Source organism: Schistocerca serialis, chromosome 2 (genome assembly GCF_023864345.2).
Source record: "Schistocerca serialis cubense isolate TAMUIC-IGC-003099 chromosome 2, iqSchSeri2.2, whole genome shotgun sequence".
NCBI lineage: Eukaryota > Metazoa > Arthropoda > Insecta > Orthoptera > Acrididae > Schistocerca > Schistocerca serialis.
In genome coordinates this window covers 1,055,657,993-1,055,675,500 of record NC_064639.1, presented here as the reverse complement: position 1 = coordinate 1,055,675,500, position 17,508 = coordinate 1,055,657,993, and the positions used below count along the sequence as shown (strand labels likewise).

The 17,508-nt window shown below is 42.2% G+C and overlaps 1 protein-coding gene across 1 annotated transcript in view; it reads right to left on the bottom strand.

The window, feature by feature from the left end:
- Window positions 1–17,508, bottom strand: part of LOC126458507 (clavesin-1-like) — a 217,519-nt gene that overhangs the window by 9,368 nt on the left and 190,643 nt on the right. Inside the window, exon 6 of the mRNA XM_050095601.1 lies at window positions 15,461–15,571. Coding sequence (XP_049951558.1) covers window positions 15,461–15,571 — 111 coding nt within the window. The remainder of the gene's footprint in view (window positions 1–15,460; window positions 15,572–17,508) is intronic.

Here is a 17,508-nt window from a genome sequence, read left to right as displayed (position 1 = left end):
TTGGATCTATGGTACTAAAGTGTCTTCATCTGTACTCTGCAACACATCGTGAAGTGCATGGCAGAGAGTATAATCTTGTCCTCATGATCCTTGAGTGTGCGATACAGAGGTGATTTTTGTGTACTCCTAGTTTCATCATTGAAGTCTGGTTCCTTAAACTCAGTAAATAGGCTTTCTCGGGATAGTTTATGTCTTTCTTCAAGAGTCAACCAATTCAGTTCGTTCAGTATCTCTGTGACACACTTCCGCAAATCAAATATTCGTGCTCTCTGCCTCTGTATAATTCAATATCCCCTCCTACAGGTCCCACATACTTGAGTAATATTCTAGAATGGGTCGCAAGAGTGATTTGTAAGCAATCTTCTTTCTAGACTGATTAGACTTCTCCAGTATTCTGCTAATAAATATATCTAATCTAGATGGTACAGGGATTATAGTAGAGATGACATTTGAAGAGATCAATGAACTTAAAAACTATTGAAAAATCTGATTACAGGTTCCCAAGGTTGCCCTGAATCAGTCCAAGTGAAAGCCAGGATTGCGCTCTTAACATTCCAAAATAAATTTCTTTTCCTTTTCTTGCTCATTATTAGGACTTACAAAATTCAGTTCTTAAACTGTGTTTATTATCATCATTCATATTACTGTTATTGTTGGCATCGTCGTTTTCAGACTTAGTTTACTTTTGACGTCTCACAGTTTCAAGCTTCGTTACTCTGTCTTGTTCCGTCTTTTGTGATGTGACTGTGTTTCACTAACACCGAGATGTCCGAAAGAAAAATAAAAAATGTAAGTAATTAAATTAAAATGTTACACAAAAAAGAAATACATCTGTTACCAGTCCCTACCTGCACAATTTATTCAGAAATACTTGCAAAAGAAGTTTTGGAAGGGACGTATACAATATGAAGTTCGTATTCTCATATGGAAACTACACGAGGTGCTTGCAAGAGGAAAGCACGTTATTCAGACGTATTGTAGATCAAAACTAAACGCATGAATAGAAAAAAATTGATCCGTTGTTCATTGCTAATTCAAAATCTTTCTCGAAGTTTACTCTTTTTCAGGCTTCTTTACAGAAAACTAATTAACTAGAAAAAGTACAGCCCTGTACTGTAAAAACGGAAGAAAGGACGAATCTCACGATTCTCTTGTAATGAACATACATTTACTCGACTGAACATTAAAGATATTCAACTGGCTGTGACTTTAAACACTTTTAGCATTCTTTTTTGCAGACCTCTCGCGAGAACTCTGTTTTCTATTGTGCATTTTCTTGTTTGCATTTTATTTCCCTCGCCGGCCGCGGTGGTCTAGCGGTTCTGGCGCTGCTTTCCGGAACCGCGGGACTGCTACGGTCGCAGGTTCGAATCCTGCCTCGGGCATGGGTGTGTGTGATGTCCTTAGGTTAGTTAGGTTTAAGTAGTTCTAAGTTCTAGGGGACTTATGACCTAAGATGTTGAGTCCCATAGTGCTCAGAGCCATTTGAACCATTTATTTCCCTCGTGAGAATTATCATTTATAGCTTGGCTTCTTACGTATGTGTGTTTCTAACTTTTTATTATGAATTAGCTGCACAACCGCATCGTTTGGTAGTTGGTGCATGAAAAGAAAGAACTAATAAGTAAATAATATGTCAAAAATAAAACTTCTCAGTTTACATTAATGGATGCATTTTGCCACTGTTTTATCATTATGGTTTTATTACATATCTGCTTTAGTTACTGAAATGTTTTTTTATTAATCCACGACCCATTTCAAGTTTTGTATTGAAGTTATTTTCCAGTGAAATCCGAGAACTGTATTTTAGTGAAGTAACGTAAAAAAGGTAAAGAAAATTAACACCGACTGAAGTTTAACGTCCCATCGACTTGAATGCCTCTCGAAGCTCTAGCTCAATGGAAAAAGGGTGGTCAGAAGCGGCCATGCCGATGGAACCATGCCGTCATGCCCCGCACGTTGTTTAGGAATTTAGGAAAGCAACAGAGAAACCCATCGGTAAGTCGAGAAGGGAATTCTGTCTCCTCCTTCCAAAACCAATCTGCCACTTCGTACAGTCCCTAATAAAATATTTTAGTCTGCTCTCGAGCCTTGTCATATTTTTTTTTTAAATTTAGAGTTATGCAGTATTTGTTGTATTGTACTATTGCTGCACAATGAAAATTTTCGATTTGACTTCAATACACATCGCACCCAGAAATATGCCTGCTCAGATGTCAGAGCACAGTTATCAGACCCAGTCAAGTGGTTGGATCTGTTACCGATTCTCCTTCCTCCCAAACAAGGCAACAGTCTCCTCCAAATCTACAGGAGTGTCTCTCCCAGGAGAAAAACTAAAGCACTGCTTCGCAGTAGTTACTCGAATGAAATATTGTCCTGCGGGCTTGACCAGGGAACCTGCGAAAATACGAGTACGGACAGCTAACGAGAAATTTATGAACTCGCAAATCGCAATCTCGATTCACGCCTTCCACAGTTTCAATGATTCACTTCATGAGAATATTATAAGACCGCTCTGGCTTGACCCAAATCCTTCAACTATGTAAGAGTTCCGTCTCCAGTGACCTCTACGTCGATAACCTCTGAACTCTAGCATTTATTCCGTCTTCATTCTTTATGCTTGCAATCTAATGGGGAGGCACAATGATAATACACTTCATCCATATTCGGCAGGGCGGCGGTTCAAATACCAGATTTAGGTTTTCTACAGTTTTCCTAAATAGCTCATGGCAAATGCCTACGCAGTTCCTTTGTAAAAAACGACGCCAATTGTCTCCCCTACCCTTACTGATTATCTCTGAGACTGTACGCATTCGCAGCTGACCTGTTGACGTGGCTGACCCAAACAGGTGACTGCCATGGGATTTTTCTTGGTTTGAGAGCTAGGACGTGACTAACTATGTTTCATACCAACACCAGAGCAGCCCGAAAGAGATGGAGAGTTTCTGGCTTCGAAACCAACTGTATCGATCGGACGAGCTAGCCTGTCACGCGCAATTCTCTGAATTTCGATACAACTACTGTGGTCTAACCACCAAACTAAAATTTAGATGGTCTTCCAGCAATTTATGTTGTTACGAGACGTATTTTTTAAGTGGGTACCGTTTTGAAATTAAAAAAAAGACGTGCTAAGATATCTCAATTTTATTTTTACATGAAAGGCTGTACGTTAATCTACTTTTCTACAGAATTTCCGTCAATAATGAGGCACTTGTCATATCGTTGTACCAGATTTGAATACCCTCCTCATAGAAGTCTGCCGCTTGACTTGTTAAGCACTGCATCACCACTGTTTTGACTTCGTCCTCGTCTTGAAGACGCTGACCGCCCAGGTGTTTCTTCAAGTGCAGGAACAGATGGTAATCACTGGGCGCAAGATCGGGGCTGTACGGAGGATGATCTAGAGTTTCCCATCGAAACGATGTGATGAGATCTTTGATCTGATACCCCACATGCGGACGGGCATTGTCTTGCAACAAAACGATGCCCTTACTCAACTTCCATGGACTGTTGCTTTGATTCTGGTGTGACGTAGGCCACCCATGTTTCATCGCCCGTAACAATTTGGCATAAGAAATCATCACCGTCGTTGTGGTACCGCTCAAGGAAAGGCAACGCACTGTCTAAACGTTTGGTTTTGTGTACATGCGTCAATATTTTCGGTAGCCAACGTGTGCACAATTTTCGGTAATGTTAGTGCTCGGTCACACAAAACACTACGAGAAACATTAGGAAAGTCATCCAGCAAGGAGGAAATCGTAAATCGTCTGTTTTCTCTCAATTTATTGTCCACTTCCTGCACCAAACTTTCATTAACGACCGAAGGACGCCCACTCAGTTGTTCATCATGCACATTTGTGAGGCCATCTTTAAATGCTCTCACCCTCTTTCTTACCATTCCATCGCTCATAATGTTTTCTCCGTAAACTCCACAGATCTCACGATGAATATCGATCGCTTTTAGCCCTTTAGCACTAAGAAATCTTATAACAGCCCGTACTTCACAGTCGGCGGGACTCACGATTATCGGAGGCATCTTAAACACTCAGTACACAACTTAAACAAGGAAGAATCAGACTGTAATGGCGTCAGTGCGTAGATTAAGGTACAGGCTTTCATGTAAAAATAAAATTATTGAGATATCTTAGCACGTCTTTTTTCAATTTCAAAACGGTACTTACTTAAAAAACACGCCTCGTACAACCGAACAGTCCAAGTGTGAGACGTCATTTCTGAAACACAGCAGGGTTGCGGTCGCGAGTGAAGAAGAAATCACATTATTGTATTTGCTTGAACAGGTGTGTAATGTAATATGACGACAATCCGTTTCACAAAATGATCTGGCACCGAAGTTTTCCCAAGGTTTCATGTGTTTCCTGTTATGTCTTTTCCTTCTTCCAAGCTCAACATTAATCATCCAGATTCACTGTTTTATTCTGTCTGTGTCCTTTCTCCTACAACCCCACTCCCACCTCCCTTAATCTCCGTCACTAAAATTGTGTGACACGAATTAGGGATAGAAAAGAAAAGTGTTAACGAAAAACATTCATTAAACAGTCACTAAAATACAGTTTTTAGCAGTCACCAAACGTTTCGGAGCTCTAGCCCCATCTTGGTGATTAAAGAGTGCACATTTGTAAGACTGTTTTTGGAATCTTCTCGTTCTTTCAACAGTTTCAACTACGACCACAAACGCAGCCTTTATTATAATATTGTTGCACGCAAAGAACAGGTAAGTTTATATGAAGCTCTAAATATGTAGAAGAGAATGGAAAAACAAACGTATAGATCACAATGTGAAATAAGGAATAACGAATACCTTCCGTAGACCTTAGACGTAACATTTGCGACAGTGTTGGAGCATTCTATTACATGCCACGGAGGTAAATCTCGCAAGCCTTTCACTTTGCGTCACAGAGAAGTAATGTTAGAGTGGCTGGGTAACATTTGGCGAGTGAAAGCAACCGAAATGCTTAGCAGACAAGATTTATCCGATGAATCGCCGCAACATGGGAGACTGGGCTGTGACTAGAAGGTGGTCTGGCAACTATTGTAGAGTTTACAGTTAACGCCAAAGACGATGATGACACTAACAGGCACTGTTCAGCCACAACTTTAGGTCCTTTTAGTGATATTTTGAACTCGCCAGGAAAGGAACCAGGCGTTGTTCGTCGTGCTGTGAACTATCATGTTTTCACAAGTGATCAGAAGTAAATGCTTAAATTATCTGTGAAATATTATCGCAACTCCTGTAGAGCAGTAATAATTTGTGAACTCTGAGAATGTACTTTATGAAATCACGAATAGTTTCGTGGGAGTTGATAAATGAGGAATGTGGGTGCCAAGAAATCTATTTTCCCTCGATCTACTCTGCTTTTGGAAATTTGAAAATAAACCATCTGAAGCAGTACTGCCACACGAATGAAGTTTTAATCAACTGCAAACACAACCGTTGCTGAGGAGAAAAGAAGCTGTCATATGTCATAGCGAATAGCTACTGATGTGTCAGAACTACGTAGAAACGGTACAGAAGTGTTAATTGAATGAGCCAAGGGGCAGGCCAGTTTATGGAGAACGAGAAGATCTATCAGCTGGTAACGAACGCAGCTAAAAATGGAATACAACGAAGATTTGTTCCAGAAGATGATCTAAATGTTCTAGTCAGAGACGTGGCCACGATAAGTGGGTGACCGAAGATCTACACATGGGCATCAGATACAGGCAAATCAACTAACTTATACCGAAAGCACAATGGTTCAATGAAATGCAGGGTATGAAACGTAGCTCTACTGCCGAAGGGGAGAAGTGGTTCGTAATGATCATTGCAGCTGCTAACATAACTTCCATAAAAATTCGCGCCGTGATATTACAGCATTGCGATTGTGGGGAGATCCATGACGTCAAACGCATATACAGGGTGTTTCAAAAATGACCGGTATATTTGAAACGGCAATAAAAACTAAACGAGCAGCGATAGAAATACACCGTTTGTTGCAATATGCTTGGGACAACAGTACATTTTCAGGCAGACAAACTTTCGAAATTACAGTAGTTACAATTTTCAACAACAGATGGCGCTGCGGTCTGGGAAACTCTATAGTACGATATTTTCCACATATCCACCATGCGTAGCAATAATATGGCATAGTCTCTGAATGATATTACCCGAAACCTTTGACAACGTGTCTGGCGGAATGGCTTCACATGCAGATGAGATGTACTGCTTCAGCTGTTCAATTGTTTCTGGATTCTGGCGGTACACCTGGTCTTTCAAGTGTCCCCACAGAAAGAAGTCACAGGGGTTCATGTCTGGCGAATAGGGAGGCCAATCCACGCCGCCTCCTGTATGTTTCGGATAGCCCAAAGCAATCACACGATCATCGAAATATTCATTCAGGAAATTAAAGACGTCGGCCGTGCGATGTGGCCGGGCACCATCTTGCATAAACCACGAGGTGTTCGCAGTGTCGTCTAAGGCAGTTTGTACCGCCACAAATTCACGAAGAATGTCCAGATAGCGTGATGCAGTAATCGTTTCGGATCTGAAAAATGGGCCAATGATTCCTTTGGAAGAAATGGCGGCCCAGACCAGTACTTTTTGAGGATGCAGGGACGATGGGACTGCAACATGGGGCTTTTCGGTTCCCCATATGCGCCAGTTCTGTTTATAGACGAAGCCGTCCAGGTAAAAATAAGCTTCGTCAGTAAACCAAGTGCTGCCCACATGCATATCGCCGTCATCAATCCTGTGCACTATATCGTTAGCGAATGTCTCTCGTGCAGCAATGGTAGCGGCGCTGAGGGGTTGCCGCGTTTGAATTTTGTATGGATAGAGGTGTAAACTCTGGCGCATGAGACGATACGTGGACGTTGGCGTCATTTGGACCGCAGCTGCAACACGGCGAACGGAAACCCGAGGCCACTGTTGGATCACCTGCTGCACTAGCTGCGCATTGCCCTCTGTGGTTGCCGTACGCGGTCGCCCTACCTTTCCAGCACGTTCATCCGTCACGTTCCCAGTCCGTTGAAATTTTTCAAACAGATCCTTTATTGTATCGCTTTTCGGTCCTTTGGTTACATTAAACCTCCGTTGAAAACTTCGTCTTGTTGCAACAACACTGTGTTCTAGGCGGTGGAATTCCAACACCAGAAAAATCCTCTGTTCTAAGGAATAAACCATGTTGTATACAGCACACTTGCACGTTGTGAACAGCACACGCTTACAGCAGAAAGACGACGTACAGAATGGCGCACCCACAGACTGCGTTGTCTTCTATATCTTTCACATCACTTGCAGCGCCATCTGTTGTTGAAAATTGTAACTACTGTAATTTCGAAAGTTTGTCCGCCTGAAAATGTACTGTTGTCCCAAGCATATTGCAACAAACGGTGTATTTCTATCGCAGCTCGTTTACTTTTTATTGCCGTTTCAAATATACCGGTCATTTTTGAAACACCCTGTACTTTGGCTGCTCTAGACACAGAAAGGAATCTGACATGCTACTTAACGAGCTGGTAAAGCTGAAACGAGAATTTTCCATCGAATGAGTTGATAATCTTACCGATATCGATTGTCAACATTTATAAAGATCTTAAGGAATTCTTGTTAAAAGTTGGCATTAAAATAAAAAGTCGTTTCTTAATTAATCTAAGACAGACCTTTGGCTGCTGTACTTGTTTAAGTATTATCATTAATGTTAATGAAAACTGTTTTGAAGTACCTAGCAACTGGTGGAAAGGTAACCCTTATAGTCTGAACAGGCCATAGTGGCGTGTCCATATATGGGAAGACTATCTTCGTACAGTAGTTTCTGTTCTTTTACAATATCCAGTAACTACAATCTCGTTCCGCGATCATATATACAGTAGGGACAATCAGACGTATTCAGTGCAATTTTGAAAGTGATTATTCCGCACTCCAACTGTTGCCGCAGTTGGTAAAGCAGTACTGCTGGACCAGATACCATGTCTTGTCTGGTGATCAGTTTAACTGGGTACTTCACGAAACTGCGTTACCGAATGCGCTTTGGAAGTAGACTGGTATTGCACTGAAACAGCACGTCACCCTGACGTCATAGACCCGGCAACAAATTGGACTAGATGGTGGCGATGACGCGGCTTACACGCTCTGGTGATCCCTCAACAAACGCCCAATACGTACTGTCACGTATGCCTCTCCATCATCGATCTGCATGTCGCTGTCTGCTGACTCTCCGGTAGTTGCACTCATGGACTGTACTATGTTGCACTCGCCATGCGATACTGCGCTCTCATCAATGTTCAGACCAGTTTCATTCATCTCACCTCGACGTCCTCTCCTATGCCAGTCTTTGATCTCAGACGCATTTACAGTCAACGGCGTCAGTCATTTGAGTCGCTTATTTCAACAACTGTCTTCGACTACAGCTTTTTCCCCTCTATGGCTATCTCTAGCACCACCGAAGCCATTCCCTGGTGTCTTAAAGCATATCCTACAATCCTGTTCTTTCTTCTGACCAGTATTTTACACTAATTCCTTTCCTTGCCTATTATGGGGAGAACCTATTTCTTACCAATCCATAGTCTGGCGCAACCCGCCACTATTTATTTTATTTTGAAGTATCAGTGCCTTTAGCATGAAACCGACGATGCTACGAATGTGGGGTTCCGTAACATCGGTGGTTTCATGCTAAAGGCACTGGTACATCAAAATAAAATGAATAAAATGGGGCATTGCAGCAAAAATCACTGGGGCTCAAAGCGTTAACTTGCAGCAACTTTTTGCAACTCTACATCTCATACGTTTAGATTCTCTTTTCCCGCTTTCTCCCGGAACATCATTCAGTTCCAGATGTACTTCATCAGAAATTTTTCCTCACGCTAACGCTCATATTTGAAATTACAAAACTTATTTTGTGGGAGCCATGTTCTTTGGCTGTTGGTTTGTTTCTTATGCGCTGCTTGGCTCGTCCGTTACGCATTATTTTGCTCCCAAACACAGCTTCACGCAACTCGTACCTTCAGTTTCGTTACACCATTAGAAGCGGGCTACACAGTGATGGGCTGAGAGTGAGTATGGAAAGAAGCGTCCATGCTCGAAGACCAACTGCGAGCAAGCAGTTTACATTCTTTGATAACACGTTGGTCCTAATCCGCGCTGCGGTTGCCGTGCGATGAACTATGGTCCACGACAGTCCGGAACCAAAATAATGCACTTATGCCGCTCCCTTAGACCAATGGTGCTAACAGTGATACACAGCTGATACCCCACATCAAGCACGTTGGGAAGGAATGAAGGAAGGAAGGAAAGTTAAGATCATTCACCTAAAATGAGTTAGGGAAATCGCTTATAAGTCACATCCGAATGACCAGACGGGGAAATGAACAACTGTCCTCCAGAAGACGAGTCCTGTGCCCTACTACTGAGCCACCTAGCTCGGACTAGTCCGTGGGGCAATCCGTCATTATTGAGTTTCCAGATTAAGGCATACTCACAACCTTGTGTATCAAAGGTTAATACTTGGTTCGATATGCGTAGGGTTGCAAAAACTCCCTTAAAACACGGAATAATCATTTCTGATCAGAAGCATTGGGATGCAAAACGGAAGTATGGAAACTACTGCATTAAGAATATGGAAAGCATATACACACAGGACATCTCCACTGATCCATTGCGGATAAGCTACAGTGGCCGGTCAAATATTTACCAAGGAAAAACGTATGTTTCGATAAGTTATTTTACTTAGACAACCATCTTCAGGTCCCTGCATATTGTCACGTAGAAGGTGTAATTAGATGAATGGCGAACACTAACTTCACTTACGAAGGTTTATTCAGCACTTGCACATACAAGAGCGCGGAGCGAAGTGCCTCCGGCCAGAACACATACAGTATATATACAGCTACAGAACATTCCAGTACAACGATTCTTCACATTTGTGGATCTTCCAGAATGTACTCGAAACGAATATAGAAGTTAAAATTGTTCACAGTCCACGCGAGTTTTGAACTCTCGACCCTCCATGCAACAGTTTAGTAACATAACCACTACACCACGGTGCTACTCAGCTTTTTCTGTGATAATCTTAACGAGTACTAGCGTGTAAGGACCTGAAGATGGCGTTAATGACATGCCGAAACTGGTTGTCTAAATAAAATAACTTCCCAAAACATACGGCTGTTGAGCAATTTTCCTTGGTAAATAAACATACAGAACTTGTGGCCACTAACTGAAAAAGTGTTGTGGTGTCCTCTCCGTTGGCAGTACCTCTAATAGTCTTCCATTTAGGTCATCACCAGAAAAGGAGAGGGTAGAAACTCCCAGTAGGCAAGTGTTCATAGAGGAAGACTGATATGGCAACGACACGAAAGAAGGAAGGAAGGGTTTAACGTCCCGTCGACGTCGAGGTCATTTGAGAGCGAGCACAAGCTCGGATTGTGTGTCAAGGATGGGGAAGGAAATGGGTTGTGGCCTTTCAGAGGAACCATCCCGGCATTTGCCTGGAGTGACTTAGGGAAATCATGGAAAACTTAAATGACAGGATACGGATCTGAACTGACGTCATCCCGAATGCGAGTCCAATGTGTTAATTGCTCGGTTCTAACGAAAGGGTAGCATTCTTACAGTCGGAGTGTGAAATGTGAAAAGCCTTAATACGATATGGAAGCTAGTAAATCTGGAAGGGGACATACAAACGCTCAACTTGAACATAGTTTCTAAAGGAACAGATGTCAATATCGATACGATGTCGGAATCTTATCTTTATCCTTCTCGGTTGGACCCAAGATCACAGCTAACTTGGAGATAGATGCCCCTTTGCCTCAGAAATGGGGAGCGAGCACCTGCCGGTTGCGGGAAAGGCGTGTTAGGTCGCTTGTCTTAGGGGTGTGCTCACTCAGTGAACAAGTACGGCTAGGGGGCGTGGATGTGATGGAGTGAATAGGAACGCGAAGTACTTATTTTATGATTATTACTGTGCAGTATTCTCAAAACATCCTCTTTTTACTTGTCGCTTCAAATCTGCGCAAAATCTCGAACTTTCGGCGAAATGTTCCATAGTCTTCCTCAGAAACGAGTGACTGTCGTGGCTGTGTGACAATCATTTACTCGTATGGGCCGCAGACGGCTTGTGACTGATCAGTGGACGTCGTAATTACGTCATGCTGCCAGAGATCGTCTGCACAAGTAATTCCAGCCTTCTCGGAGGAACGTCAATTGGAGACTGTTCAGCAACTGCTGGTTTCTCAAGTTCTAGAATTTTGGTGTTCCTTTGGTGTCCTGCACTGCAGTTTGAAGGACACGCCAAGGTTCGTCAATGTCGTTGCTTCCACACTCATAAGCAATCACTACGGCGGCCGAACGCAGTAAGAAACGGCAATGATTAACTCAACTGAAAATGGGAATGGCGTACGTGTTCATGGAATTGACATAAGATTGACGTAGGGACCTTTTCATACTCTCAAGACGAAAGCAGCCCAGTGTTAATCATAACATGGTTTAATTTCAAGTTCTGCTTTCATCATACTGTGATAATTGATTTAGATATATTGAAGCGTGGCAGTAACAGATGGAGAATGCATACTTCGGCGTTCTGTTATGGAAATTATTACAGTTGATACGTGGTGAACGCAAGTTGTCCAGAAATGATGTCTACAAACGATTCGATAACGAGTCAATACAACAGTAACCAACAGATTAAAAGACATAGTGAGCCAATGAACAGATTATAAAATCGTTAAAAGACCGGGCAACTTACCAATTGCAGTAAGTGAAGTGAAATAGAAAGAATGTGGTCAGATGAATACAGACTAATGTTACACATATCACATACAAACTCAGATCTGAAATTAGTAGGCTGAAATTTCAGCGGAAAGTCAGGAAGAGTCAACAAACAAAGGAGAGAAATACTGAAGTACTGAGGAATGACGATGTGTGTACTAAGGTCACTGAGGCAATAGATATAGTGATAACGAATATCAGAGGTCACGGAAAACTCTAGAAAGGGATCATCAAAGAAGTTGGATCCGAAAAAAATAGATATGAAGAAGGTAACTGGAAGTAAATTGTTAGTAACCGAACAAATATATCAGTTGACTGACGAAAAGAAAGAAGTGCAGCATTGAGAAATAAAATCTGTAGGACATTCAAGAAAGGTAAAGCGAAATGGCTTCAGGAGAAAAGTGACAATATCGAAAGAGAAACGGTAGTCTGAAGGAAAGATTCAGCGTATCGATAAGTCAAATAATTTTCTGAGAATTCGAACGCAAGAACTTCAAACACTAAGAGTGCAGATGGAGATGCGGCTACTACAGTGTCAGGTTTGTAGCTGAAGTATCCAAATTGCTGAGCAGAATAACATACAATACGGTAAGGAAAATTCAAGGTCTGTTAAATGACTATCACTCTGCATTTAGGACATGTGACGACACGGGGGAGGCAGTTCTGACGTTGCGCTTAATGGAGGCAATACCTAAGAAAAAATCAAGGAGTCCCCTTTGCGTTTGTCGATCCAGAAGAAATGTTCGTAAAACGGGGCAAGATGCTTGAGAGCCCCAGAAAAACAGGTAGATGAGGTCATTAGTCCCCTAGAACTTAGAACTACTTAAACCTAACTAACCTAAGGACATCACACACATCCATGCCCGAGGCAGGATTCGAACCTGCGACCGTAGCGGTCGCGCGGTTCCAGACTGTAGCGCCTAGAACCGCTCGGCCACTCCGGCCGGCAAAACAGGTAGACTTTAGGGGGTAAGAGTGGTAATATTCAGTATGTACAAGACCCAAGTGAGAAGTGCTCGGATTCGAAAGGGGCTTAAGGTAAGGATACAGTCATTCTTCACTACTGTTCAACCTGTTTATCGACGATGCAATGACGGAATTTACAGAAATTCAGGAGTAGGATAAAACTAAAGGGCAAACGCATATTAATGGTAAGATTCGCTAATAACATGCTGTCCTCTGTGAAAGTCAGGAAGAATTATAGGGTCTGTTGTGTGGAATGTACGGTCTACTGAGCACAGAATGTGGTTTGAAGATAATCCAAAGAAAGATGGAATTGTTGAGGGGTACCATAAACGAGATTAATGACAAACTTATCAAACTGAAGAACACGAAGCAGAGAAACCGAAGGAATGCCTCTACTTCGGAAGCAAAATTATGAGTGATGGACGAATAGAGGATGATACAAGAAGCAGGCTCGCACAGGCGAAGAGAGCGTTCCTCGCTGAAAGAAGTCAACTAGTATTAAAAAAATCTGACTTAATTTGGAAAAGAAGTCATTTAGATTGTACGTTGAGCACAGCACGTTTTATGCAAGTTAAGTGTCCTGTAGGAAGACCAGAAAGAAGAGAATAGAAGCAACGTGTAAGGTGTTATGGAAAAGTGCTGAAAATTAAGTCAACAGGTAAGATAAGAAAATGGTTCAAATGGCTCTAAGCACTATGGGACTTAACATCTGAGGTCATCAGTCCCCTAGACTTAGAACTACTTAAACCTAACTAACCTAAGGACATCACACACATCCATGCCCGAGGCAGGATTCGAACCTGCGACCGTAGCGGTCGCGCGGTTCCAGACTGTAGCGCCTAGAACCGCTCGGCCACTCCGGCCGGCAAAACAGGTAGACTTTAGGGGGTAAGAGTGGTAATATTCAGTATGCACAAGACCCAAGTGAGAAGTGCTCGGATTCGAAAGGGGCTTAAGGTAAGGATACAGTCATTCTTCACTACTGTTCAACCTGTTTATCGATGATGCAATGACGGAATTTACAGAAATTCAGGAGTAGGATAAAACTAAGGGCAAACGTATATTAATGGTAAGATTCGTTAATAACATGCTGTCCTCTGTGAAAGTCAGGAAGAATTATAGGGTCTGTTGTGTGGAATCTGGTTTGAGCACAGAATGTGGTTTGAAGATAATCCAAAGAAAGATGGAATTGTTGAGGGGTACTATAAACGAAATTAATGACAAACTTATCAAACTGAAGAACACGGAGCAGAGAAACCGAAGGAATGCCTCTACTTCGGAAGCAAAATTATGAGTGACGGACGAATAGAGGATGATACAAGAAGCAGGCTTGCACAGGCGAAGAGAGCGTTCCTCGCTGAAAGAAGTCAACTAGTATTAAAAAAATCTGACTTAATTTGGAAAAGAAGTCATTTAGATTGTACGTTGAGCACAGCACGTTTCACGCAAGTTAAGTGCCCTGTAGGAAGACCAGAAAGAAGAGAATAGAAGCAACGTGTAAGGTGTTATGGAAAAGTGCTGAAAATTAAGTCAACAGGTAAGATACGAAAATGGTTCAAATGGCTCTAAGCACTATGGGACTTAACATCTGAGGTCACCAGTCCCCTAGACTTAGAACTACATAAACCTAACTAACCTGAGGACATCACACACATCCATGCTCGAGGCAGGATTCGAACCTGCGACCGTAGCAGCAGCGCGGTTCCGGACTGAAACGCCTAGGACCGCTCGGCCACAGCGGCCGACGGTAAGATAAGAAAAGTTGTCTGCACAATCGGCGAGGAAAAGGAAAATATGGGAAACACTGAGTAAAATTATGGAGAGGATGAGAAACGTGTAAATACGTCAGGGAAAGAGGTAGATTTGACTAAATACATGACATAATTTACGCTGTTGGATGTAAGTGAAACTGCGAGAGGATGAGTTTGGCACAGAAGAGGAAATCATGTCGACGGGCATACATGTCCGAGGACTGATTACAAAATGGTTGCCACGGCAACACACGTTATCTCTCTTGGTCACGATGCTTTCAGTAATAACTGCATTTACTTCCATGTATCAGTGCCCCTTGGACAAGTTGTGACTCATTTTTCTGTTTCACGTAGTGTATAAAAATTCTAGACATGTCGTATGAACATCTGCCCTAATCGAAAACAGCGTATGTGGTGAAGTAGACATTGGTCATCAAGGGAAACAAGCGATCAGATAATGTTCTTGACGTAATTTACAACCTTTTGTGGGTAGAGCAAAGGAGATTCAGCTGAGTTTTTCCTGTGCTATAATACTGCCAATACGCGCCTGCACCTACCCACGCTGTCAGTGTCTTACACGTTGTCCTTGACGAGGTATCCCAACAATCATGGAGTTGCTGTACGAGGATGGCCGGATAACTCGTTCCACTGTTCAATGGTCTTATCTCAAAATCACCATATTCACACTGATAGTAACTGACGATGTCCATATCTCTAGAAGGGCTCATATATGTATTTCATACGAAGGCCCATTTGTTACAAGATGCCGTTTACGGCATGCTACAATGCGGTATTGTTTGAGTAATTGAGGGGGGCGGGTGCTGTCTAATTACTTCAAGTGTAATGACTTTTCACAATCTTTTTTCGTTACTGCCGTAATCTTTAAGACTATGTTCGTTACTCTGTCACATAATTTGAAATAATGCTCTTACTGAAGTAGCTCAAATCAACATTGCATTTCACTAGTGATAACCGATATACTTACCCTCTCACGCATCTTCTCTTGCAGGAATGGCTTAAACATAGAGAACACTATGTCGAACAACCACGACTGGTTGACTATATGGATGGCATGGATCCTCATAGGAAAGGCCATCTGCAACAGATAAAAAAAATATCGAGTTAGAGCAGGAACAGAAAGATATCTGTCTGCTGCAAGTAAACTGCTGTCAGTATTTGTCACATCAAATTTAATTGCTTACTAACTCAGCAGACTATAAAGAATTTTGTGTCATCAGTCTTCTGACTGGTTTCAAATGGTCGATCGTGCCAACATCACCATCTCAGAGCAGCTTTTGCATCCGATGGCCTCAGTTATTTGTTGGATGTGTTTCAGTATCTGTCTTCTCTTATATTTTTTAGCTTCTATAGCTCCCTGTAGTACCAAAAAGTTATTCCCTAAGGTCTTAACATATAACCTATCATACCAATAATCAAGCCACTTGTTTGCTTCCTCTAAACGATGCCGTGATCCAAACGTAAATTCTCAGAAATATCTTCCTCAAATTAAGGTTTTTGTTTGATAGTAGTAGACTTCTCTAGGCAAGGAATGGCCTTTTGGTACTGCTAGTCTGCTTTTTTATATCCTCCTTACAGTTCATAGAGAAGAAATAAAGACGTTGAGGTTTGCCGACGATATTTTAATTAGAGCAGAGACGACAAAGAACTTAGGAAATAAAAGGAACGGAATGGTTCGAATCTAACAAGTTTCGAGAAACTGAAGTAAAGAAGGGTAATAGAATGTATCCTAACTGATTTGGCGATGCTGCGTGAGAGAGATAGGCGTAAGAGAGACTGAAAGCAGTACGTGAGCTTTGCTATTTGAGCAGCAAAATAACTGACAACAGAACCAAACAGGACGTAAAATGCAGACTGACAATATCAAAAAGCGAAAAATATTAATATCGAATATAAATGTAAGTGCTAGGAAGTCTTTTCTGAAAGTATTTAGTTGCAGTGTAGCCTTATGAAGCAGTGTAGGATGGAATACGGACAAGATAAGTGTACAAGAATGCTGAAGATAAGAGGGGGTAGACAGGATGACGAATCAAAGAGGTACTGAATCGATTCAAGAGAAAGGATCCTTATGGAACACCGAAAATGCAGATAAAATACATTCTGTACCATCCAAAATTTTTGGCCGTTTAATAACCGTTGATAACTTATAATGTACTTCTGATTGTGCATATGTAAACTGTTTTACAGGAACTGTAGTTAATATGTAACGGATGTAATAGGATATTTCTGTCAATATATAATTGGTTGTAATTATAGTGTCGCTATTGTAAATTGCTGGGTAATAGGCAAGGGAACTTTATTTAAAAGTATCGACAGCAACGATGAAAAGGCAGTAGCTGTGCCATTGTTTATCTTGGCTTATGGGAGTCTGTCGCGCTGCGAACAGGGAGGGCAAAGCAGCTTGAGTCATGAAAGAGTGCGAAAGTGTGTGCTGGGCGCTCCCGCGGATGCAGGAGTGGACAGGCGAAAGTAGCTGCAGTTCTATTGCCTATCCCGTAATTATCCGTGGCTCTGTATATGACTCGTGCTTCATAAGCAGCAGCAGCAGCAGCAACAACAGCAGCTCAGCGTTGTCGTCAGCACAGCTACAGCATCGTAATACTCTTTAAGGTACGAAGTGTAACTAATATTGTAGAGGCATTACCCAGTGGCATTTCTTTCACAATTTTCGACTAATTGTAATTAACAATAACCAGAAATAGTTAAAACATGTAGGGCTCTTGTGTTATTGTCCTCAGACATTATCACCAAACAGTCCGCCGCTGGTAGCTGAGTGGTCAGCGCGGTGGAATGTCGTACCTAACGGCTAGGGTTCGATTCCCGGCTGGGTCGGAGATTTTCTCCGCTCAGGGACTGGGTGCTGTGTTGTCCTCATCATCATTATTTCATCCACATCGACACGCAAGTCGCTGAAGTGGCGTCAACTCGAAAGACTTGCACCAGGCGAACGGTCTACCCGACGGGAGGCTCTAGCCACATGGCATTTCCATTACCAAGCAGGGTCCCTTTCTTTTC